The sequence below is a fragment of the Tupaia chinensis genome, unplaced genomic scaffold (assembly GCF_000334495.1).
Source record: "Tupaia chinensis unplaced genomic scaffold, TupChi_1.0 Scaffold000115_1, whole genome shotgun sequence".
NCBI classification, from domain to species: Eukaryota; Metazoa; Chordata; class Mammalia; order Scandentia; family Tupaiidae; genus Tupaia; species Tupaia belangeri.
In genome coordinates, this window is record NW_006159579.1 from 4,913,063 (window position 1) to 4,936,669 (window position 23,607).

The 23,607-nt window shown below is 48.4% G+C and overlaps 2 protein-coding genes across 6 annotated transcripts; one reads left to right on the top strand and one right to left on the bottom strand.

The window, feature by feature from the left end:
* Positions 1–10,996: 10,996 nt before the first annotated feature.
* BLCAP (BLCAP apoptosis inducing factor) lies at positions 10,997–23,065 on the bottom strand. Of its 2 annotated transcripts, none has more exons than XM_006144118.3 (2): positions 22,753–23,065; positions 10,997–12,942 (listed from the first exon to the last, which is right to left on the bottom strand). In XM_006144118.3, the coding sequence occupies exon 2, from the start codon at positions 12,764–12,766 to the stop codon at positions 12,503–12,505; it is 264 nt and encodes an 87-aa protein (XP_006144180.1). In that variant the 5' UTR covers positions 12,767–12,942; positions 22,753–23,065; the 3' UTR covers positions 10,997–12,502. The 2 variants fall into 2 exon arrangements, with proteins under 2 accessions (XP_006144180.1, XP_006144181.1); XM_006144119.3 differs by lacking the exon at positions 22,753–23,065 and adding an exon at positions 22,494–22,731.
* On the top strand, positions 14,696–18,292 carry NNAT (neuronatin). 4 transcript variants are annotated; one of them, XM_014586153.2, is made up of 3 exons: positions 14,696–16,009; positions 16,196–16,291; positions 17,273–18,292. In XM_014586153.2, exons 1-3 carry the CDS (start codon positions 15,934–15,936, stop codon positions 17,500–17,502), a joined length of 402 nt encoding a protein of 133 aa, XP_014441639.1. In that variant the 5' UTR covers positions 14,696–15,933; the 3' UTR covers positions 17,503–18,292. The 4 variants fall into 4 exon arrangements, with proteins under 4 accessions (XP_014441639.1, XP_014441638.1, XP_006144178.1 ...); XM_014586152.2 differs by lacking the exon at positions 16,196–16,291 and adding an exon at positions 16,964–17,039 and having other exon boundaries at positions 14,696–16,005; XM_006144116.3 differs by lacking the exon at positions 16,196–16,291 and adding an exon at positions 16,964–17,044 and having other exon boundaries at positions 14,696–16,005; positions 17,273–17,453.
* Positions 23,066–23,607: the final 542 nt, after the last annotated feature.

The window sequence follows — 23,607 nt, forward strand, 5'->3', positions numbered from 1 at the left end:
ACTAAAAAAGTAAGGGGACAGGCCTTTTTTTTTTTTTTTTTTTTTTTACCAGTTCTTGCTATGAGACCAGGAATTTGTTCTATTCTCTGTGAAATGGAGTATAATCAAGGGTTCAAGGTGAATCCTTGGAAGCAAACTCTCTCAGTGAACTAGGGTATATCTATACAGGGAACTTCAAGTTCCTGAATGGAAAATAATTAATATATGTGAGATGCCCCCCACCAACAAAACAAAACACACTTGCAAACTGTGTACATAGAAAGGGTTGGTAATTCCAGTCCTGAACACCAAGTAAATATCATTTCTGAATACCATAGCCAACCCCATCTAAGTGGCCAAAGCCACCTAGCCTCCTGCTATCATCAATAACTTAACACTGATGTTTTTCCTCTTTGATCAGATTTATCATTTCAGATGTTTATTTCACATCAGCAAAATTACATTCAGCATTCCCCAGAGATAGCTTGAGAACAGATGAAGTCACCTCTGAGTGTGAAGCCTCTGGGGTTTGGGTGGGCAGGTCGCTTGCTGTCCAAGGCTAAGCAGTCACCTGCCTACCTAGTCCAATCTACTCCAGGCATCCTGGGATACAAGCCATCACCTGTCCATGGTTACTGTTCACCTTTGCCCTCTTGATGTCATTTCACTGCTTTTTAGCTTAGAGGAGGTCCCTGACTAAGATACTTGCTAAATATTTAATTTATTTCTCGCCTGGTCTTTAATGGACTCATCTCTATTTAACTTTTGAAAATAGTTAGCCTGTCTCTTCCCTTGAAAAGCCCTGTGTTCCAGCCCCCAAGTCCCATCTAACTCCTGATAACTTCCTCATGCTGCCCTCCACCTCCCTATTCCTCTCTCAAGGCTGGAGGGAGGACAACTGTGGTTAAAATGAGGCTTTAGAGGACAACTATGGAGTGGAAGTCTCAGCTCTGTCCTTTGTTTTGGGCAAGTGGCTTCATTCTTAGAACCTCTTCTGTATAGCAGATATGGCTATGTCAACCACAGGAAGTTCCCTCAGGTTTCAGGGCAGATTGTTGGTAAAATGTGCATCAGGGCTTGACCCAAAAGGTACTTGCCAAATATTAGCTAAATAAAAAAACAATTCAAGGTAGAACCAGCAGTTAGCGTAATGGCTATGTCACTGGACTCCCATGTAGTAGTAGACTGTGGTTTGAGTCCTAGACCCGGAGGCTTAAACTCATGCCAGGCATATGTGCGTGTGTGCCCAAGATCCGGAGAGGAGAATGGAGAAGAAGGGATTGCAGCGTGACCATCCCCCCCTGGGGAGTGATTTCTTGCTTCCTGTCTCTCTGTCTCTGTCTTTCTGGTGTGTGCACGTGCCCTATAGCAAAAACCTCTCCAAAAAAACAATTCAAGGGACCAGCAGATGGCATAATGGTTACGTTGCTGGTTCAAGTCCCAGACCTGGCAACTTAAAACTCATGCTGGTTGTACATGCCCAGAATCCCAGGAGGAAAAGGGATTGTGTCATGGCCAACCCACCCCCTAGGGGTGATTTCTTGCTGTCCCTACAGCAAAAAACTCGGGGGGGGGGGATGTCAAATTGGTCCACATCTCTATCCCTCTTTTCGTTCATAGTTGAAAGAAGCAATTTGTCCCTCTCTACTTCCCCTCAGTCTCTCCTCTTCCCATAGTGATGTCTGTCTCTATCACTCTGTTGACCCAATATGGACAAAGCCTTCTAACTGACCAATCCTGTGGCCCTTTCTTGCTGGTGGAAGTTGCCACCAGAGACCTTGCTTTCTTCCTCCAAACCCCTCCCTTGACACCTTTCCCTTGGGCAATCTCCTGGATTCTCATGCGAAAACAGCTGTCTCTTTAGGGCGTACAGAGGGTTCATCTGGCTGGGCACCTGGAGAGGTAGAGTAGGAGCTCCTGCCACCCTGTGAAATACTCTGACTTCTCCACAAACAGAGAAGACCATCCTCTAGGCAATGGGGAAGAAGAGAAGAAGCCAGAGCCACAGAACATGACCTAAGCTGGTAAGGAAGACCAACAATGGTCATTTAGATAATGGTTGAAAGGGATAGAACTGGAAACAGGGAGATATCTGGGGCAACTGCTCAGTAAGAGATGATTGGATCTGCACTACAAGGAGGGATACATAAGACATAGGAAAAGTTAAAGAAATGGACAGAGAGGACTAGAGATGGGGTGGCCTCATTATGGCTAGGGATAAGGAGGCTCACTTCAATCTTTCGATGTTAGAACATCACTCATTATTGCACACTCAGACTGCTAGAGGAGAGAGCTACAAGGGCCATTATTTGCAGTAGCTGTGGTGTATGCTGTGGTCCTGTTTCTATCCGGACAAAATGGAACCATATGGCACTCGTAGAAATGGCTCTGAGAGTGGAAATAAGAACTGGTTCATAGTGGACCAGTAAGTAAAAACAAAAACCAAACGTTATGCACAAAAAGCAGCCCCCTAAATAGTCCATCTGTAGTAGCGTAACCTTCACAGTACCGTAGCTGAGAATCGGGGGCCAGACTGAGGTTGGGTCTTTCCTCAAAGTAGTCTAAGGAGTGGGACCAGAGGGATGATTTATATCTTGGTGATGTGTTCATACAGGTATGGGTTGTTGGGAGGGAATTCTGAGATCATCACTCTGATGAGGATGGTCATGATCTATGAGGGGAGGAAGGTATGGCAATGAGAATATGGGCAAAGGAGGACCAACTGAATTTGTGATCAGAGCTCAGGAATCAAGGGCCAGCAGGCCTAGCTGTGAACCCTAGCAGAGAACCTTTCATCAGAGCCTCAGGTGGCTCTCTGTCAAACAGGAGTGCAGTGGTCCATGCTCTGTACTCCTGCTAGCTCACCTGCTAGCCAAGGTACAGGGAAGTACTCATAAAAGCCAGAAAGTTTGGAAAGTCCCACATGTGGGGCTAGGATACAGGGCAGGTAGAGACAGAGTAGAAGAGGGAATCCCTTCAGCTCACAAGAGGCTCAGAAGCCCACCTACAACCAGGTCTTAGGGTGTGTCTACTTTATTGCCAGGCTACTCCCACACTTCAGGCGGACTGTTGCCATAGGGAGGACACTGGCTGTAGAGCCTTTTATGAGGTTCTTCTCACATATCTTTGCTTGGAACACTAATCTGGAGGTTGGAAAGTAATCTGTCACATCAGAGTTGCCAAGAGAAGACTTGGGAGGCAGAATGAATTCCTTTCCTTCTAGGAAAGACTGGGACACCCAATTCCTTAGGGAGTCTAGCAAATGATTGATTGAGCCATCTACCCATCTGCCCACTGTGTTGGCCAACTTGCAAGTACTATATGCCAGGCCTGGTCAATCAGGTTCTGTGCCTGACTAAGGGATAAAGACTAAGTCCCTGAACTCTAGGGTTATACAGGGCCTAGATGACTATCCTAAGGAACTGGGACCACAGGCAACAGGGAATTACTGAGAGGCTTTGTCTGTTTTCTTCCCTATAGTTTCTTCCACATCTGCCTTGGCTCTAAGCTAAGATTCTTGACAGTTCTCCATCTAAAGGGCTTAAAGTTTATTCTTTAATGCAAAAGATCTCTTGATTAAGTATTTGTCTTAACATATTTTCTTTCAACCAGTCTCTCTATGACTGAAGTAACAAGGATAAAGTTCATTGATGTTTCACAAGATGGCTTTGGAAACACTAAAGACTCCCTAGTCCAGCCCCTTCTTTGGCTTATAAGTAGGGAAACAGAGGCCTAGAGAAGAGTGAGTAGAAGAGAACAAGATTGCAAGGGAAGTGGGTGAGAATCAGGCCCAGGGATTTAGTTCCTGCCTCCCTGTCCCCTCCTTGGAGTACTGCCACTATCAATGTGGAACAGGGGACTGGCAGAGGATTTAGCTTTGGAAGAAGTGGTGAGTTGTTTAAGTGTAGGCTTTCCACAAGCTGACCAGATAAAGAGGTGAGAGGCCAGTACCACCCAGAGGATTAGTCTTCAGTCATGTCCAACCATATCCAACAAAGCACACTCAAACACATCCCTGCACAGGTTCTTATGGAGAAGAGGCTGGGCAGCAGGGATCACTCTTCAAGACAGAAAAATCCATGGAGAGTCACTTGGAAGTTCCCTCAGGTTTCAGGGCAGATTGTTGGTAAAATGTGCATCAGGGCTTGACCCAAAAGGTACTTGCCAAATATTAGCTAAATAAAAAAACAATACAGCAAAAAACGCGGGGGGGGGATGTCAAATTGGTCCACATCTCTATCCCTCTTTTCGTTCATAGTTGAAAGAAGCAATTTGTCCCTCTCTACTTCCCCTCAGTCTCTCCTCTTCCCATAGTGATGTCTGTCTCTATCACTCTGTTGACCCAATATGGACAAAGCCTTCTAACTGACCAATCCTGTGGCCCTTTCTTGCTGGTGGAAGTTGCCACCAGAGACCTTGCTTTCTTCCTCCAAACCCCTCCCTTGACACCTTTCCCTTGGGCAATCTCCTGGATTCTCATGCGAAAACAGCTGTCTCTTTAGGGCGTACAGAGGGTTCATCTGGCTGGGCACCTGGAGAGGTAGAGTAGGAGCTCCTGCCACCCTGTGAAATACTCTGACTTCTCCACAAACAGAGAAGACCATCCTCTAGGCAATGGGGAAGAAGAGAAGAAGCCAGAGCCACAGAACATGACCTAAGCTGGTAAGGAAGACCAACAATGGTCATTTAGATAATGGTTGAAAGGGATAGAACTGGAAACAGGGAGATATCTGGGGCAACTGCTCAGTAAGAGATGATTGGATCTGCACTACAAGGAGGGATACATAAGACATAGGAAAAGTTAAAGAAATGGACAGAGAGGACTAGAGATGGGGTGGCCTCATTATGGCTAGGGATAAGGAGGCTCACTTCAATCTTTCGATGTTAGAACATCACTCATTATTGCACACTCAGACTGCTAGAGGAGAGAGCTACAAGGGCCATTATTTGCAGTAGCTGTGGTGTATGCTGTGGTCCTGTTTCTATCCGGACAAAATGGAACCATATGGCACTCGTAGAAATGGCTCTGAGAGTGGAAATAAGAACTGGTTCATAGTGGACCAGTAAGTAAAAACAAAAACCAAACGTTATGCACAAAAAGCAGCCCCCTAAATAGTCCATCTGTAGTAGCGTAACCTTCACAGTACCGTAGCTGAGAATCGGGGGCCAGACTGAGGTTGGGTCTTTCCTCAAAGTAGTCTAAGGAGTGGGACCAGAGGGATGATTTATATCTTGGTGATGTGTTCATACAGGTATGGGTTGTTGGGAGGGAATTCTGAGATCATCACTCTGATGAGGATGGTCATGATCTATGAGGGGAGGAAGGTATGGCAATGAGAATATGGGCAAAGGAGGACCAACTGAATTTGTGATCAGAGCTCAGGAATCAAGGGCCAGCAGGCCTAGCTGTGAACCCTAGCAGAGAACCTTTCATCAGAGCCTCAGGTGGCTCTCTGTCAAACAGGAGTGCAGTGGTCCATGCTCTGTACTCCTGCTAGCTCACCTGCTAGCCAAGGTACAGGGAAGTACTCATAAAAGCCAGAAAGTTTGGAAAGTCCCACATGTGGGGCTAGGATACAGGGCAGGTAGAGACAGAGTAGAAGAGGGAATCCCTTCAGCTCACAAGAGGCTCAGAAGCCCACCTACAACCAGGTCTTAGGGTGTGTCTACTTTATTGCCAGGCTACTCCCACACTTCAGGCGGACTGTTGCCATAGGGAGGACACTGGCTGTAGAGCCTTTTATGAGGTTCTTCTCACATATCTTTGCTTGGAACACTAATCTGGAGGTTGGAAAGTAATCTGTCACATCAGAGTTGCCAAGAGAAGACTTGGGAGGCAGAATGAATTCCTTTCCTTCTAGGAAAGACTGGGACACCCAATTCCTTAGGGAGTCTAGCAAATGATTGATTGAGCCATCTACCCATCTGCCCACTGTGTTGGCCAACTTGCAAGTACTATATGCCAGGCCTGGTCAATCAGGTTCTGTGCCTGACTAAGGGATAAAGACTAAGTCCCTGAACTCTAGGGTTATACAGGGCCTAGATGACTATCCTAAGGAACTGGGACCACAGGCAACAGGGAATTACTGAGAGGCTTTGTCTGTTTTCTTCCCTATAGTTTCTTCCACATCTGCCTTGGCTCTAAGCTAAGATTCTTGACAGTTCTCCATCTAAAGGGCTTAAAGTTTATTCTTTAATGCAAAAGATCTCTTGATTAAGTATTTGTCTTAACATATTTTCTTTCAACCAGTCTCTCTATGACTGAAGTAACAAGGATAAAGTTCATTGATGTTTCACAAGATGGCTTTGGAAACACTAAAGACTCCCTAGTCCAGCCCCTTCTTTGGCTTATAAGTAGGGAAACAGAGGCCTAGAGAAGAGTGAGTAGAAGAGAACAAGATTGCAAGGGAAGTGGGTGAGAATCAGGCCCAGGGATTTAGTTCCTGCCTCCCTGTCCCCTCCTTGGAGTACTGCCACTATCAATGTGGAACAGGGGACTGGCAGAGGATTTAGCTTTGGAAGAAGTGGTGAGTTGTTTAAGTGTAGGCTTTCCACAAGCTGACCAGATAAAGAGGTGAGAGGCCAGTACCACCCAGAGGATTAGTCTTCAGTCATGTCCAACCATATCCAACAAAGCACACTCAAACACATCCCTGCACAGGTTCTTATGGAGAAGAGGCTGGGCAGCAGGGATCACTCTTCAAGACAGAAAAATCCATGGAGAGTCACTTGACAAGCTGGTGGCCAAGCAGAAACTCAAACCTAGGACTTTGACCTCCTAGGAGAAAAACTATGACTTTGATGTTTCTTTCCCTTTTAGGATACTGTCTTTCCAGAGTATGTAAAAAATAATTAAGGGACTTCACACTGAGGTACTGACATGCAGTCTCCAAATAATCCTCCCTAACTCCACTGAAGTCCTAATGACATGGTATTGTCCTTGCCTGCCTATAAGAAAGCCTCAGTGCCCTAAAAAATGGTCTTATTTTGCATCAACTTCTCAGAGCTTGGCAAAGAACCTGGCAAATGCTCCTCATGTGAATGAAAAAGCACTAGAGTTGGAGGATCAGATCACATCCCTAAGAGGCTGAGCCCCCCAAAGGCTAGTGGTATGGGGCTATAGAACAGAATACCCTAATATTTGTGCCTTGAGGCAGATACTGTGGTAGACATTTTGGTCTCCATTTTACAGGTGAGGAAAATGAGGCTCAGGGAATTGCAGACACAGGGGTAGGTCATAAAGCCCAAGGCTCCCTGAAGCCTCCCAAGAAGTCTTCAGGACCCTAAGTCTACATCCAACCCAATGTTTGGGTCCCTTTCCCAATACCCTCAGGGGAGAGCAAGGGCTTCTGTCTGCAGCCTTCAGATGCTGCTCAGCTTGCTTCTCCCCTTCCATTTGAGTGCGCTCTACAACTGAAGTCTTTCTCAATATACTTAATTCTCCCCTCTGAAGCCTGACAGACCAAACTCTGTCCTTTAGGCTTTCAGGAAGATACTGGAGGGAGGATTGCTGGACTAAGGCTGGATCTTCTGTCACTTGCTGAGGAAAGCAAGTCTCAGTTCTCTCCACTTAGAGCAGGGAGCCTGTCATCCATTTGGGTGGGGTAAGGGGTAAGCTTCACCCTGGATATCAAAAGACTGGACTCTGGCTCTGTCAGTCAACTGGATGCAGGTACAACTCTTTCTTGGCCTCCTTTCCCATAGACATTCAATGGGAGCTGGCACTCCATCATTTTTCACCGCCTCCTCCCTCCCCAGCCTGTCCTTTCTCCTACATTCCCCGCCTCACCCACAGTTGTTCCTTAGATTCACTTTTCCTTATTCCCAGTGACCTAGACAGGACAGTGACTTTCTTGATGGCTCTAATACTTTCACGCTTCAAGTGCTTTACTGTTCTCTGCTGAAGGAATCCCACCTTTTTTTTTTTTTTTTGAGAGGTTTTTGCTATAGGGCACATGCGCTCGCCAGACAGACAGAGAGAGACATAGAGAAAGAAAGCGAGAAATTACCCCCCAGGGGGGATGGTCACACCGCAATCCCTTCTCCTCCATTCTCCTCTCGGGATCTTGGGCATGCACGCACACGTACCCGGTGTGAGTTTTAAGCCACCAGGTCTGGGACGTGAACCGCGGTCGACTACGTGGGAGTCCAGCGACATAGACATTATGCTAACTGCTGGTCCCAGGAATCCCATCTTAAATGCTCTCTGATTGTGTTGTCTCCTGCCCACACATGCACATTCCTATCCTTGTCTGTAATGGCTCCCAGTTAGGTGGAAAATAAAGCATTCTCTTTTTTGGGGGAGAGGTTTTTGCTATAGGGCGTGTGCGCACACCAGAAAGACAAAGACAGAGAGAGAGAAAATGAGAAATCACCTCCTAGGGGGGATGGCCACACCACAATCCCTTCTCTTCCATTCTCCTCAGGATATTGAGCATGCATACACATGCGCCCGGCATGAGTTTAAGCCACCAGGTCCAGGACTCAAACTGTGGTCGACTGCATACATAGGAGTTCAGTGACATAGCCATTACGCCAACTGCTGGTCCCAAAAGTAAAGCATTCTGAGCTAAGTCTGGGGGCCTTTCAGTCTTAGACCCCCTTAGTATCTTCCAGTAGTTCTCTACCTTGAAAGAAATTAATGTCTTCATCCCAAGAAGCCTCTTAAGGTCCTGATTCTAGGGCAGCTAGATACTGGTAGTTCTTCATTTTCAGCCTAGTCTTTATCTGTAAACACAGAGATGCTTGATTGACAACATCTCGTGCATTATTTCATTGCTGAAACATTTATACTTGTCCTTCAGGTCTGCATCAGATTCCCCCTTAGATTCTTTCCTAGTACCTGCCAAAGCCCATGGTCTTTTATCTCTGGGATACCGATTCAGTGTCATCCTCTTTCCCATTGGCCTGAAGGACTCCTGATGGCAGGGACTGTCCTTCTTGTCTACCATGTAATCCCAAAGCTTATATGAGATTCTTTTTTTTTTTTTTTTTAAGTTTATATTGATTCTGACAAATACTGCCAAATTAATAACACAGGCCCCCTTTGGAGGCAGAAGGAGCCCTCATGGGCCAGCCCTCCAGGAACTCACTCACTAAGGAAGAGGAAATCTGTCTAGCACTAGCAATACTCCTGAACAGAGGGCTGAGTGAATTGCTCTAGAATCTTCATTTCTGAGGAAGAAATCCAGGTTCCTGACAGAGGCAGTCCTGGACTCATATGCTGCACTGATTAAAGCATAAAACACATGCAGGTTGTCTGATGGTGCACTGCCACCTACTCAGAGCTCTGCTGCCTTCCTTAGGTGGGGCCAGAAGATCCTAAGATCCTCAGAGAAAGAAATCCCAAGATTATTAGGGTTGGGAAAACTGTGCTGGCTAAGGCTCAGAACAGGATACAAAGTATCTCCTAAAGCAACCTAGACCCAGGCCTCCTGGGGTCTGGTGATTACTAGGTACCAAGCAAGCAACCATTTTACTAGGAGTCACAGGGATCAATGGAATCACAGAGTGTGGTTTTTCTAAGGCCCGGTGCCCCAACTCCTCTTCAGAGGAGGTTATCTACTTTTCATTTTCCTGAAAGGCATTCCAGGAAGAGGGGAACCGGTGCTTGGCAAGGTAGGAAGCACTGTTGGGCAGGCGGAATGTTGATTTGGCAGGCACCTTAGGAGGGGGTGGGCTGCAGGCTCCCTGCTGGAAAGGGCCATAGTCTTTCAGAGGGAGGCCTGTTTATGACTCTTAGGTGGGCTTGACCTAAAACAGAAAGCTGCTTTCTGAGGGAGAACAAAATAAGCAATAATCTTGGCTTCATTTATCATCCAGGTGCCTCCACAGGAGAGTAGAGACACAAAAGCCTTTTTGTTTGTTTGTTTTGTTTTTGGAATTTGCAATTGTCTATTTTGTTAAGTCTTCCCACTAGGTTAGAATCATGAGCTCCTGGAGAGTCAGGCCTCCAAGCTCCTGCCCCTGAAATCTCTAGCAAGCCTAGGACAGGGTCACAGGTTTGTTGAACAAAACATCCTTTCTGTGCCTATGACCTCTCCACTTGTTTAAAGTTAGCACAATCACAAAATATACGCAGAAACCCAAAAAGGAATAATTCAGAGATAAAAGCACTAGAGAATCAGACAGGAAAAATACCTAGCAGATATGATCAATACAAGTTTGCTTCTTGGAAAATACCTCTAGAACAGACAAATCTTTGGTAAGTTTTGATCAAGAAGAGAGAGCATCAATAAGCAACACTAGGAATGAAAAAAGGGATAGTGTGATGATAGGGTGATTTAAAAGAGCAGGAGAAAACTACATGTGCACCTTTATAGCAATAAATTAAAAATCTAGGTAACACCAGTGATCTTATGAAATTACCAAAGCCCTTCATCACCACAATATCTCAAAAAGTCCTCACACAGCTCTGTGTGACACACTACCTGTGATGCTTTCTAGTAGAAAGGAAATGGACAGCCAGCACAAGGCCCTGGTAAGCTACCCTGCTGTCTCAAAGGTCATGGCCAGAGTGTGCGCACATCTCTAGGATAAGAAACCACACCACTCCTGTGCTTCTAGCCATCACCTGAAGTCCAGTAGTTGGACAGCCACTTTTATTTACTTTTCCACTTGGAATGCCATAAGGGGTTTCACTTTATTTTTACTTCAAAAGCAGCACCATAAAAATCCTTGATGATTAGAGCTCCAGCTGTCTTAAGTTGTTTGTCAAGGGATTGGTTACTCAAATCTCCTATGGAGGGAAACAATTTCAGGCGAGAAGCCATGGGAGTTGAGAAACACAAATGTCTCATCTCTGAAAACTTTCAGACTCCCTCCTGTTCACCGCCTGGCCTGCCCTCGTTCCCCCCTCCCCCAGCCCCACCATCTGCTCTCCAGAGAGCAGATCAAATTTTCGGGCTAAGGTACTCTGGCGCCAAAGACTCAGCCCTCCGTGCTTCCCCTGCCCCCCACCAATTCAGAAATCCAACACCACAACCCAAATGGACTGCAGCCACATAAAACCACAAAGTAAAGTTTATAAAGCTTTATTAAACATTTCAAACAGCTGTGCAACGAACACACCAGAAATAAAAGCTCCAGAATAGCAGTCCAAATGTTTCACACATGTGGCCTTGCAGTCCCATTCCCTAGATGGGCTGCCACCAGTTCTGTCCTCTGCCTGGCCCACCTCCCTTCTGCCTCAGGCAAGAAAGAGATGAATGGTTTGGACTGGAAGAACAACCATGCTGATCCCCAGTGGATAGGGGCCAGGAGAAAGTCTTGTTTGCCAACATTTGTTACGGAAGCCCAGAAACAAGTCAAGTGACAGTCACAAAGTCTTCCTGTGTGTTCTTCATAACGTACAGTCTACGTGTGCAGGAACGAAGAAGCTCCTGGCGGGAGGACGATGACCACTGCTTCTCTCTGTCTTGTCTGCACCACCTTGGAGTCCAGTGTGCTGGTCACTCTGCAATCCCCATGCTAAATAAAAACTGTAGCCGCACCTACTATAGCTAGCTATTGCTAAACCTCAAAATCAGAACACATTTGATAAAGCTTCTTTAAAAGGAGTATTCACATGTATTTGTGTACACACACACACACACACACACACACACGGCACGAGAAAAAATATCCAAACACCTGTCAAGGGCATCATGGCTGTTATGAAACACACAAGTACTCTCCATTCACACAGCTGGGGACTGCTAGGTCGACATGAACACACCATACCTCAATCCTGCAGAGCATGCATGGGGGACACAAGGAAGCCCCCCTCCTCAGGACCATTCAGAAAGGCAGGAGGAAGAGCAAAGGGAGTGAAGCTGGGCTGGAAAGCACAAGCCCAGACACCCAAGTGAAAGAGCAACATCTATCTGTTGCTTTTTCCTTAAAGATGAAGAGGAAAAAATACTGGAGATTCGTGGACAACAAACAGTTAAGACATGTTTCTGTCTAGCTTGCTGAACAGGGAAAGAAGGATGAAAAAGCGAGGCTCTCGGGCGTCAGCAATCTCTTCAAATTCGAGATAAGTGCAAAAATGAGCCCTGTCTTGGACAGGTGCTCCCCCAAAAAGGAAAGGGACAGAAGGGAATTAAAGGGAAACTAGGAGGGGAGGGACTGAGGAATCAGTAACATTTTGGGAAGGAAGGAGACCCTAACAAGGAGGGGTCACAGAGGTGAAAAGGGGACTGGCATTTTACCTTCCTAGGTCACACTGGGGCGGATTGACCAGGATGGGCGCAGACTCCTCGCAGTAATGAGGCGAGGGGGGTGGCCATCCCACCAGCCAGGACCGAGATGGGGACAGAACACACACAACCACGAGACCACCCACGACGATAGGACTCTACAATAAAAGCACTGGTCAGTGCCATTATTCACATTATAAGGATAAAACATCACAGGCCAAAAAGGCGCCGTCAGGAATGTGGCACCCGCAGGCTGCGGGATTTGAAACTCCAATGCTTTATGACCTACGTCAATGCCTCCCCTCCCGTCTTCTGCTTCCTTGGAAAGCTAGCAGGGTAGGCTGTTAGGTGCCCACAACACCAGGGTCATGCGCCGATTCTGGAAGTGGGGAATCGGAGCAATGGTACAGGAAACAGTTTCCCCAACAGCTATAGCAGATGAGAAACAGGGCTGCCAGGAAAACCAAGGCACAAATTGTGCAAGGCTTCCGCTCCAGGAGAAAGCTGAGCAGGTAGAAGCCCATGAACATGGAGTGGCTGAACCACAGAGCGGGGTTGAGGGGCTTGGGGATGAGGAGGACGGGCAGCAGCCACTGGAGGCAATACATGATCTCTGCCGGGCAGGGCCTTCGCCAAAGCTGCCGGGCACCGCTGCAGGAACCGACCTAATAGGAGCCAGCGGGCGCAGGCGGCTGCCCTCCGCTTTCTTCAGCCCTCACTCTCCAGGAGCTGAGCCGCTGTGCTCTCTGGCTGTCAGCCTGGGATCACCAAGGCAGCAAGGATCCTGAAGAGAAAAGTCAACACAACAGACAAACAGACAAAGAACAGACAGACAGACAAAAAAAAAAAAAAAAGAAAAAAAGAAAAAAAAAAACAGAAAAAAAAAAAAAAAAAGAAAAAAAGAAAAAAAAAAACAGAAAAAAAAAAAAAAAAAGAAAAAAAGAAAAAAAAAAACAGAAAAAAAAAAAAAAAAAGAAAAAAAGAAAAAAAAAAACAGAAAAAAAAAAAAAAAAAGAAAAAAAGAAAAAAAAAAACAGAAAAAAAAAAAAAAAAAGAAAAAAAGAAAAAAAAAAACAGAAAAAAAAAAAAAAAAAGAAAAAAAGAAAAAAAAAAACAGAAAAAAAAAAAAAAAAAGAAAAAAAGAAAAAAAAAAACAGAAAAAAAAAAAAAAAAAGAAAAAAAGAAAAAAAAAAACAGAAAAAAAAAAAAAAAAAGAAAAAAAGAAAAAAAAAAACAGAAAAAAAAAAAAAAAAAGAAAAAAAGAAAAAAAAAAACAGAAAAAAAAAAAAAAAAAGAAAAAAAGAAAAAAAAAAACAGAAAAAAAAAAAAAAAAAGAAAAAAAGAAAAAAAAAAACAGAAAAAAAAAAAAAAAAAGAAAAAAAGAAAAAAAAAAACAGGAACAGAATGTATACTTATTTGGGAAAATGGATCATGGTTAACAGCAAATGTGAATGCCCTTTCCTCCCTGCCCACCCATGGACGTTCTCTTTTCCAAGTCTCTAAGTTCAGGAAGCTTCCTGGGATCTCTCCCATGAGCTTCAATTGGGGGCTCTTTGAGAGGGCTCTTTGGCACTTCCCGCACAGTGGCCTGGCTTTGTCTGGGCCCTGCCCAGCAGAGATCATGTATCGCCTCCTGGGGCTGCGGCCCGTCCTCAAGGGGCCCAGACCTCACAATACCGCCCTGTGGTTGCCACAGGAAGACCATGGCTCACGCTGTGCCCCCATGTGGTAAGGTTAGGGTTCTGTATCTTTCATAGTGGTAGGTTCTCAGGCAAAGAGTGGCGGGGGGGGAAAGCAATGCGTGCATTGCCGGCTCCAGCCGACAGGCAATAGATCCTTGAATATTTCAGCAGTACCAAATACTTATTTCAAGATGGCAGCCTGGGCCAGCTTGCCTTTTTCAAATAGCCCGGGGACACTTTGCCAAAACCAGCCAACTTCTTCGAAAGTCGATGTAGGAAAAAATTCACTACGCTATTCAGATCAAACTGAACTCACTTGGATCATTACACCTCCATCTGCTGCTGGCACTGTGTAGAACCTGACCTCTACGAGCTTTTAATCAAAATTAATTTTCTATCTACATAGGGGCAAATGCCAGTTGGCCCTTGTGTCAGGCAGTTGCTGAAGAGAAATGCTTTTGGAGGGCCACAGATGCACCGGGGCAGCGCTTGGAGACCACATTCTGGTCTACCCGCCCGCGAAGTCCGCGTTCTGCGAGGGATCCGCTAGACAACGCTCAAGGAGGAAATCGCCTGGCCTGGAAACAGGATTGTGGCGAAAACGGCTCTGTGTTCCAGCTGCCCAGCGAAACCGGTAGAAAGGACCGCTCTGGTTGAGGCAGACCCACCAAGGCCTGGGGGAGGGGGACGAAGACCTGCCCAGCAGATCACTATCGCCGAGCACATTCCAACCACTTCCCGGTAGAGCTCAGTCCTCCGCGCACAGAAAGGGCGCCAATGCACCCCGCACCCTGCCAAAGAACAGACACCCAGTGCCTACTGCTTTTACACCCACAGGGCAGGACTCACTTGGATCATTACACCTCCATCTGCTGCTGGCACTGTGTAGAACCTGACCTCTACGAGCTTTTAATCAAAATTAATTTTCTATCTACATAGGGGCAAATGCCAGTTGGCCCTTGTGTCAGGCAGTTGCTGAAGAGAAATGCTTTTGGAGGGCCACAGATGCACCGGGGCAGCGCTTGGAGACCACATTCTGGTCTACCCGCCCGCGAAGTCCGCGTTCTGCGAGGGATCCGCTAGACAACGCTCAAGGAGGAAATCGCCTGGCCTGGAAACAGGATTGTGGCGAAAACGGCTCTGTGTTCCAGCTGCCCAGCGAAACCGGTAGAAAGGACCGCTCTGGTTGAGGCAGACCCACCAAGGCCTGGGGGAGGGGGACGAAGACCTGCCCAGCAGAGCACTATCGCCGAGCACATTCCAACCACTTCCCGGTAGAGCTCAGTCCTCCGCGCACAGAAAGGGCGCCAATGCACCCCGCACCCTGCCAAAGAACAGACACCCAGTGCCTACTGCTTTTACACCCACAGGGCAGGACCCAGGCTCGGCTATGCAGTTGCCACCGCCGCCTTGGATCCTGATCACCTTGGATCCTGATCTCCTTGGATCCTGATCTCCTCGCTACCTTCAGAAGTAGGATGTGAAGAATCGGGGGGAGGGCTGTGCGCTCAGGAACCCTCTAAAGCAGACAGCGTGGGCTTAAAACTCAGTGAACATTAGTAGTTTTGGGAAGGCGCCTGTGATGGCAAGACTTCTAGAAGGGACACCTTTTTATGCTCTATGGGACAGATGACCTCTCCCAAACTTCGGTTTCTCTGGCTTTTCATACGCAAGGTGGGTTTTGAAGCGACACTGGACTCCGGGCTCAAATTTGTAGAGGGTTATTGCACTAAGAGGCTTGCTCGCCTCATTCTCTATCCAGAGTTGTGATAACCCCCTATTTTATACTAACATTCAACAGCAGGCACAGCAGAATCTTCTGGAAGGGGGCTAAGATGAAACTCAGGAGGCGGGGGTCGGTGTAGAAAGAGCAGATGGATTATTTTTTCTTCTCTCCTGGCGAATGAGAGGCGCCCCCCACCGCCCCTCCTCATGAACGCCCCCCCTCAAAGCGCGCATGCGCACTCCAGTAGCGGGCGGGTACTTAAGGCGCCGCCACCGCCGCTGCGGCAGTGCGCCCAACAGCGGACTCTGAGACCAGTGGATCTCGGCGAACCTTCGCCCTCAACCAACCACCCACCACTCTCGGAACCATGGCGGCAGTGGCGGCAGCTTCAGCTGAGCTGCTCATCATCGGCTGGTACATCTTTCGTGTGCTGCTGCAGGTAAATGTGTCGGGATTCCGGGTGGGTAAGGGGTCCCAACCGACACGCGCACCCTGAACCCGCAAACACGCATCGCGATTGCTGTCGCTGACCCATCCTATCCTAATTGCCGCGATCCGTGCTTGCCCAAGTGCCGCTGCCGGCACGGTGTTTCCCGGTTGGTTCGCTGCGCCCTCCTCCTCGCGCAGACCCTCCCCAGTGCGCCCGCGCCCAGCCGGGAACAAAGGCTCAGGGCGCAGCGGGCGACTGCCGCGGACGATCGCCGAGGCTTTTAGCGACCTACACGGTAAGAAAAACCCGCTACACCCAGACTATAACCCAGGAGGGAGGCGGGGCACTTCTCTGTTGCTAGACTTTACATATCGCTTAGCGAAAATTTTCCGTCTTAAAAAATTGCGCATTGCGGGCAAATTTTCTTTTAAAGAAAAGATAATATACATATATATAGCACTTGCAGGGTGAAACAAAAAATAAGTTAGAAAAAGGAACTTCTCAGAAAAAATTTAAAATCACTACCAAGAAAATCATAATGAATTATGAGAAAAAGTAATTCACGGAAGAAAAAAAAAATAGGGGAAAACGTGCATTGCAGGAAAAATAAATCAGACAAAAGCACTTGACAGAAAATAATGCATTAGATAAAAAGCGCATTGCAGGAAAAAATTAGACAAAGGACCTAACAGGAAAAAAGAAAATGAATCGGGACAAAAACGCTTTGAAGAAAACAATTAAGAGGAAAAAGCCCTTCGCGGGAAAAATGGAAGGGGGGAAAAGCTCTTCCAAAAAAGGAAAATTGCTTTATAGAAAAAAAAAAATCAAGCGGCAAAAGCACTTTGCGTAAAAAGAAATAAAAGAAAGTGCTTTGCCCATAAAATCATTTACCCTAAAAGCTCCCTTTGCAGGAAGAATTCCCTGCTAAAGGAATCCTTTGCCAAAGGAATCGCATATTTCCTTCAAGGTGTTCCTGGAATGCTGCATTTACTGGGTAGGATTCGCTTTTCGAAATCCTCCAGGGACACAGCCCATTGCGAGAAGTGAGGTATACCTAAGTTGTGGGTCCAATCAGCTTGCCGCCATGCAGCTCTCAGCACAGTTGGAAAAGCTCCAGCTGCCCTGACTCGTGGACAAGCTGCGCCCATGCACGCCTCTCCGGCCGACGCTGGACAGGCGGGCGGGGCAGGGGGTGGGGTGGGGGTGGGCACGGCAGCACCACAGACATGGTGCAGGTGCTCTCCACTAAGGGCCGGTCCTGGATCTCTCACCACAGGTGTTCAGATACTCCCTGCAGAAGCTGGCGTACACGGTGTCGCGGACCGGGCGGCAGGTGTTGGGGGAGCGCAGGCAGAGAGGCCCCAACTGAGGCCCCAGCTCCCAGCCCTGGGCGGCCGTATCATCAGGTGCTCCTGTGCATCTCGGCCAGCATGGGAGCCAGTGCCGCGCAGGAATGGGGGGTCCCCTGTGCTCCCTCGCCAGAGGAGCACTTGCCAAGGTCAGTGAGGGGCCAGTAGGCCCCCCCGGAGAAGCAGTACGACAATGACCAACGATTCCAGATCCCTTTCCAACCCCTTTGAACCGGTCCCACTGTGGGGCGGGGGCGGGAGAGGAGGGGGATGGTGGGAGCAGACCCCTGAGATCTGGGCGTAGGCACCGCATTCTGATCTGGACCAAGTCGGGACAGCACCATCCCAGCCCGCAGCCGAGGCCATGCCAGAAGGTCCCACCAAGGAGATCCAAACACCACACCAGCCAGCAGAACGGACATTCCGACACCAGCCGAAGCCCTGAATCTCGGTGCAGCAGAGAAGGCACCCACTGAGTGTCTGTGTGGCGGGACTGGAGGGCGTGGGTGAGGGAGGAAGGAGGTGGGTTAAGAAATGGAGTGAGGCCCGCACAGTCCCTTGCCCACAGCACGCGCATTCCAGTCTCTCTGTCTTTGCTCTCTCCATTCCCCTTTCCTCCTCACTGCCTCCCAAGCCCACTCTACCCCAAAGAAATGTGTCACTCGATTTGGCTCTATTCAACCAGTAAATGAATCCCATCTTTACCAAAACACCTTCTCCGAGCCCCCGCCCCTCACTGATCTTGCTTTTCCCTGGTCTCACGCAGTTGTGGTAATATTGTGGTAATTGCTAATTGTACTGATTGTTTAAGTGTGCGTTAGTTGTGTCTCCCCAGCTAGATTGTAAGCTCCTGGAGGACAGGGACCACCTCTACAAAAAATAAAAAACCAGTAACTCCCCCATCTCGCAGTGTCCTAGGACCCTGCGGGGCGGTGGAGGCACACCAAGAAGTTGTCTCTGTGACTTTTTTTTTCTTTTTTTGTGGCAGGGACACGCATTTCTAAGACTGAGTTTAAGTGCCCACTATGGAAAGGGCACACTGCTTAAGGAAGGACAGGGTGGCAACAAAATGGGAATAACCTGGGACTTACACACCATGCCCCATCTTAACACAGTCCTGAGATAAAGGACCATCCCCCAGCTTGTCCCCAAAGACAGGGCTTTCCAGATGATCCCGGCAAAGCCCTTTTCCTCCATCCACCCATCCTTCAGCAGATCTTGGAGTGTGGCATAGTGATGTAACAGACTTGACTTGTGATCCCAGAATAAGGGACCACTTTGCCTTCCCCAGAGGGATAACTACCTTCACTTGTGGTCCCAGGACAAGGGGCCAGGGCAGTAATCACTGGGAAAGATGGGAGGAGGGGGAAGTGCCCCCTCAAATGGGGCACTAGGGATCAAGGAGGTGATTTCAGAGCATAAAGTCTTAGTCCAGGTCTCCATCCAGAGCCTCAGGAAATGAGTACTGGGCAGGTGGGCACAGTTTGGACAATGAGTTGGGATAAAAGGTGTAAAACAGCACTGCCTCCACCCAGCTTAATGACCCAGGCCCCATAACTTGTACTGGGATCACTGTAAGGGTATCCTGCCTGGCCTTGCCACTCCCAAAGGTCTCCTCCCTTCCCCTCTGCCTACCCCAGAAACCTCTCTTCCCATTCCTGGGGCCCCTGCTTTTCTCAGCATAGCCTCCTATTCCTATTCTTTGGAGTGCTTACCAGCCTCTGGCCCTGGGCTCTCCCTGTCATGTATGGACAGTGGGCTGGCTGCCGCTCCGACTTTTCTCCCCTTCCTTTCTCCCCAGTGTGTCAGGGCTCCTTTTATGGTGGGGTCAGCTGATTGCCTCACCAAATGGCCCTGCCGCCTGTTCAGCCTTGTCTGAAGCTTTATGTGTTCCTGTCACTACACACCTGTTCCTAGGTCAACACCAATGGAGTGAATATAAAGGCCATAAATCTCTTCCTGCCACTTTCAAAGATCCCTTAGTCACAGTTGTCACAAACACTTCTAGAGCACCAAGCACTGTACTCCCTTGAGCATGATCATGCTCACCTCCCCTTAAGCAAGCCCCTTAGGTTTCTCAGCCCAACCACCAGCAACTCTAGAGGCACCTACAACCTCATTCAGCATCAGAGAATTTTTGGGGTGAGAGAAAGGTGCAGATATGGGTTCTGGTCTTGACTTTGCCAGCAAGCAGCCTATGGAGCCTGGCCAAGTCATTTCCAGTCCTCTCTGTAAGAGGGCCACTAAGATCCCAGTAAACTCCAACATTCTAGAAACACTGCCATTACAATGCCATTCTGGTGGTCATCAGGACATGGTAAAATATGCAATCAGAGACTTCCTCTTCTCAATCAGCTGCTACCAGAGCCTGAAGGTGAGGCAGGTCTCCTCTTGCCCCAGGTGACTCATCTGCAGGCAATGCTCACACTGCCTCCTTTCTGAAGCCCAGATCTTGGCAGGTCTCAAGACTGGGAGTTTCTGTGGTCTTCCATACTAAACCCACAGAACCATGAACATATTTCAACATGCATTCTCAGTGAAGGATGCCCCTCCCCTAAGAGTCTTCAAAGGGTGTGCTCATGGGCCCTGATACTTTAACCTCAGCCCAAGTTACAAGGTAGCTCAGTTCAAGGAGGTGGGCCAAAGCAGCATGGGAAGGTCTGGCTGCTCTGGACATAGCACCTCCTGTGGCACTCCTTCCCACCCCCCCAGATGGCAGGAGGCTGCCGGTAGCCCCAGGTCTATCCAGATGATCTTGGCAAAGCCCTTTTCCTCCATCCATCAGCAATCTCTGAGCGTGGCATAGTGATATAACAGACTTCAGGCAAGGGTTGCCTTGGTGGCTTGCACCTGCCTGAGTGGGCTTGAATGTACAATATCCCAGTCCTCACTTTTGTCTTCTACTCCCGAACCCTCATGTTCTGCAGCAAGTTTACCCCACCAGGGACAGAAAGAATGCTCTCATTTTCCATCCCTATGCAATATCTGGAAGTCTGGGCCAAACACATTTTGTTTACAATTTTTTTTCCCACAAGCTATACCATTAAGACATTTTATTCCAATAGACAGCAATGGGAGGAATTGAAAATGACCAGTTTTTTATTGGAAGGCCCTCAGTCCAAAGTACTATATGTCCTCTTCCCCTAAAGCACTGCCAACCCTACTGCCACAAGAATTTGCCCACATTAAGGCTGAGGATAGAGTAGAGGGGCTGTGAGGGGACTGGGATGGCTTTTTGGGACTCCAGCAACAAGTGAGACCCTCAGGAGTGATATCTGAGAACATTAGTTTCTTAGCCTAGCCAGTTGAAGTCTCTGGGGTGGGTTTATATATCACAATTTTCAGAGGTGGGGGTGCTATGCGACATTGTCACCACTCATTATTTGTGAGGTATTTTGATTGTGACTAAAAGAAAAGGTTTTCCCTAAAGCACTGCCAACCCTACTGCCACAAGAATTTGCCCACATTAAGGCTGAGGATAGAGTAGAGGGGCTGTGAGGGGACTGGGATGGCTTTTTGGGACTCCAGCAACAAGTGAGACCCTCAGGAGTGATATCTGAGAACATTAGTTTCTTAGCCTAGCCAGTTGAAGTCTCTGGGGTGGGTTTATATATCACAATTTTCAGAGGTGGGGGTGCTATGCGACATTGTCACCACTCATTATTTGTGAGGTATTTTGATTGTGACTAAAAGAAAAGGTGTCTGTTCCTGGAGCCCGGAGCCCAGCAGGGACAAGTTTCTTGAGCTCCTGCTGCAGGGCAATCAACAGCTTATTACAAGTACGTTGAATGGGGGAGCAGGTTTACTGTGAGCCAATTACTAGATATCTGTTTTCAAACTTGCATCTCCTCAAGAGCCAACACCCCAAAGGGAGATTCTAAATTTGCAGGTAACTTTCCCCCGAGAGATTAAAACATGTGCAGATACACATACACATACACACAAAACAAGTCTAATGGTCTCGTTTTCCCTGGTGACCTCTGACTTCCTCTATGCGCCCCAGAAACATGTTGTCACCATGTTCTATGGGAATAATCCCGTTGATCCAGCCCCCTGCTTTTCACTCCCACAGGGCTCATACTCCAGCAGGAGGCAGATTCCTGAGCATTCCCAGAGCAGGAAGTCAGAGAGGCAGGCGACACATGGTCCTTGGTATATCAAACAGTGACAAGCTTGAAATGGAATGCATGCATTTCTAAGATAGGAGAACAACAACAAAAAAACACAGCCTATCCCAGATTCCTCTTTGAGACAATATATTACAGACAAAAGGTTAACCTGCTTTTGGCAGCAAGTCTCAAGGAGACCCATTTCAGGTATGGAACTGACCTGGTCACTGGAAACCCCCAGGCTTCCTGTGACTGAATCTTTTAGCAGATTTGCTTCATATTAATGAGTATCTGGTTTCAAACAAACAAACAAACAAACAAGATCTAACACTTGGCATCAGCACTTAAACTGGAACTTTTTTGTTTCTGGCTTTGGTGTTGCTGTCCAGCAGGCTGACAGGATGGTTGGACCATGTCAGGCAGGGCAGAGAAGCTGTCCCCAACATACCAGTTCCCTGGAAGGGATAAAAAGCGATCCGAACCTATAAACACAAAGGCTGTTTCTTTTCTAGGACAGACCCAAGCCTCCCAGCATTAGCGTTGAAAGGGACACGTAGGCCCGAAAGGAAACTAAAGAAGGTTTGGAAGGGGAAAAGAAAACGCGGCGGTCCCCCACCCCCATTCCTCCTTTCCAGGCCATCAGTGTGCCAGGCTTTCGATTCCTTCGGCTGCCCTTGAGGCTACTCCTCACATAAACTGGAGGGGACAGCATGGGGGTCCAGTCTCGATGCAAAGTTCAAGTGAGTAAAACGCGCCCGCGACTCGAAGCAGAGCGTCAACCTATCACCCCAGACACCTTGGGTCGGGGGGCCTAGGGCGGGAGATCCTTTTCTTCTTTCTCTCTCACGCCCCTTTTGATAAAACAAAACAAAACAAAACAAAACAAAACAAAACCCGCAACTGAAGTGGCGGGGAAAGATGACAGGCCTCTCACAAGCTGGGCCCCCTGCCACGGGACCCAGGGCCGACGAGGAGGTGGCTGCGCTCCCCAGCCCCACGCTCCCCGGCTCTGCCTACCCTTTCCCGGGAGGGCACTGACCTTGGAGGCCAGAGGAGAACTCAGGAATCCGGAGACCCACCCTTGGGTCAGGAAGGGACCCCTAGATCTCAAGATGGGGCCAAGCAGGGCAATCAACAGACGCGGGAGGGGGGGTTCCCTTCCTCTTTCCCGGGTGCGCAGAAGGAAAAGCCCAGCGAGGGAGCCGGCGACGCCTAAGGTGACCCCGAAGGGACAACATGGCGGCGCGGCCGCATGGAGGGCCTCTCATCCCGCCCCCAGCAGGCTGACGCCACAGTACCTGGGAGCCCAGCCATGGCGCCGCCGCCACTGTAGCCGTCGCTGCCGCAGCCTGCCTCCACCTCAGCTTGCCACCGACGCCGCAGGAAGCCGGGGAGACGCCCCCTTCGTCTTCTAGTCGAGCCGGCCGAGGACCCCTCTTGGAATCGAGCTGCCTACAGTAAACGCCTGATGACAAGGCGCAAAGCGGGGGGGCCACACTCCCCGATATTCCCTCAGTATCTTCCAAGAGGGTCCTCTGAGAACCTTCTGTGGACTTTTACAAAATTCCGTAACTCCTAGGTCTTCAAATCCAGAGAATTTTAAAACAGGCGCATCCAGGGCAGCTTCGAATCACGAGCTCAAGGTCCCCTCATGCATATGCAATAGATTGTGATCTACTCTTACAGGAGCCGTGCGGGCGTAGCGTATCACTTTCTGGGACTGAGCCCGAGGTTTCTGAGGGCCGCCGGGGTGATCCCTGTACTCTGGGAAAACCTTATCATGGCTCAAAGTCCACCCCTCTCTGTCGCTTCCATCAAGGGGCGAAGAATCAGGAGCGGAAAAATCCGGGCTCGGAACTTGGACCTGCCCTGGAGTCGGGACTTTTCCTGTCCCTGGGGCCAGCTAGCCCTTGGCCCATCCGAGCTGTCTCAGCTTCCTCTTGTCTGATGAAATGCCCACCTCATGGTTTGTTATGGGGATTGGACGAGTCAGTGTATTCATGTATTAGCTAATGAAGCACATTCTTTGAGTGCTTCCTATGTGCAAGCGCAGTGTTAGTAAAGGGAGACGGTTAGATTGGGTGATGGTCTCGGTGCTGACAGTCTGACGGGTAGGGGGTGGGAAGGGAGTGAGAGGAAAGATAGTCATCACA

What these genes read in the sequence shown, in the direction of transcription:
- NNAT (XM_014586153.2), top strand. Translation starts at nt 15,934, where the DNA reads ATGGCGGCAGTGGCGGCAGCTTCAGCTGAGCTGCTCATCATCGGCTGG. An exon ending in TCGTGTGCTGCTGCAGGTAA is followed by an intron (nt 16,010 to 16,195) that starts ATGTGTCGGGAT and finishes CCTCGCGCAGAC; the next exon opens with CCTCCCCAGTGCGCCCGCGC. An exon ending in GGCTTTTAGCGACCTACACG is followed by an intron (nt 16,292 to 17,272) that starts GTAAGAAAAACC and finishes CTCTCACCACAG; the next exon opens with GTGTTCAGATACTCCCTGCA.
- BLCAP (XM_006144118.3), bottom strand. Translation starts at nt 12,766, where the DNA reads ATGTATTGCCTCCAGTGGCTGCTGCCCGTCCTCCTCATCCCCAAGCCC.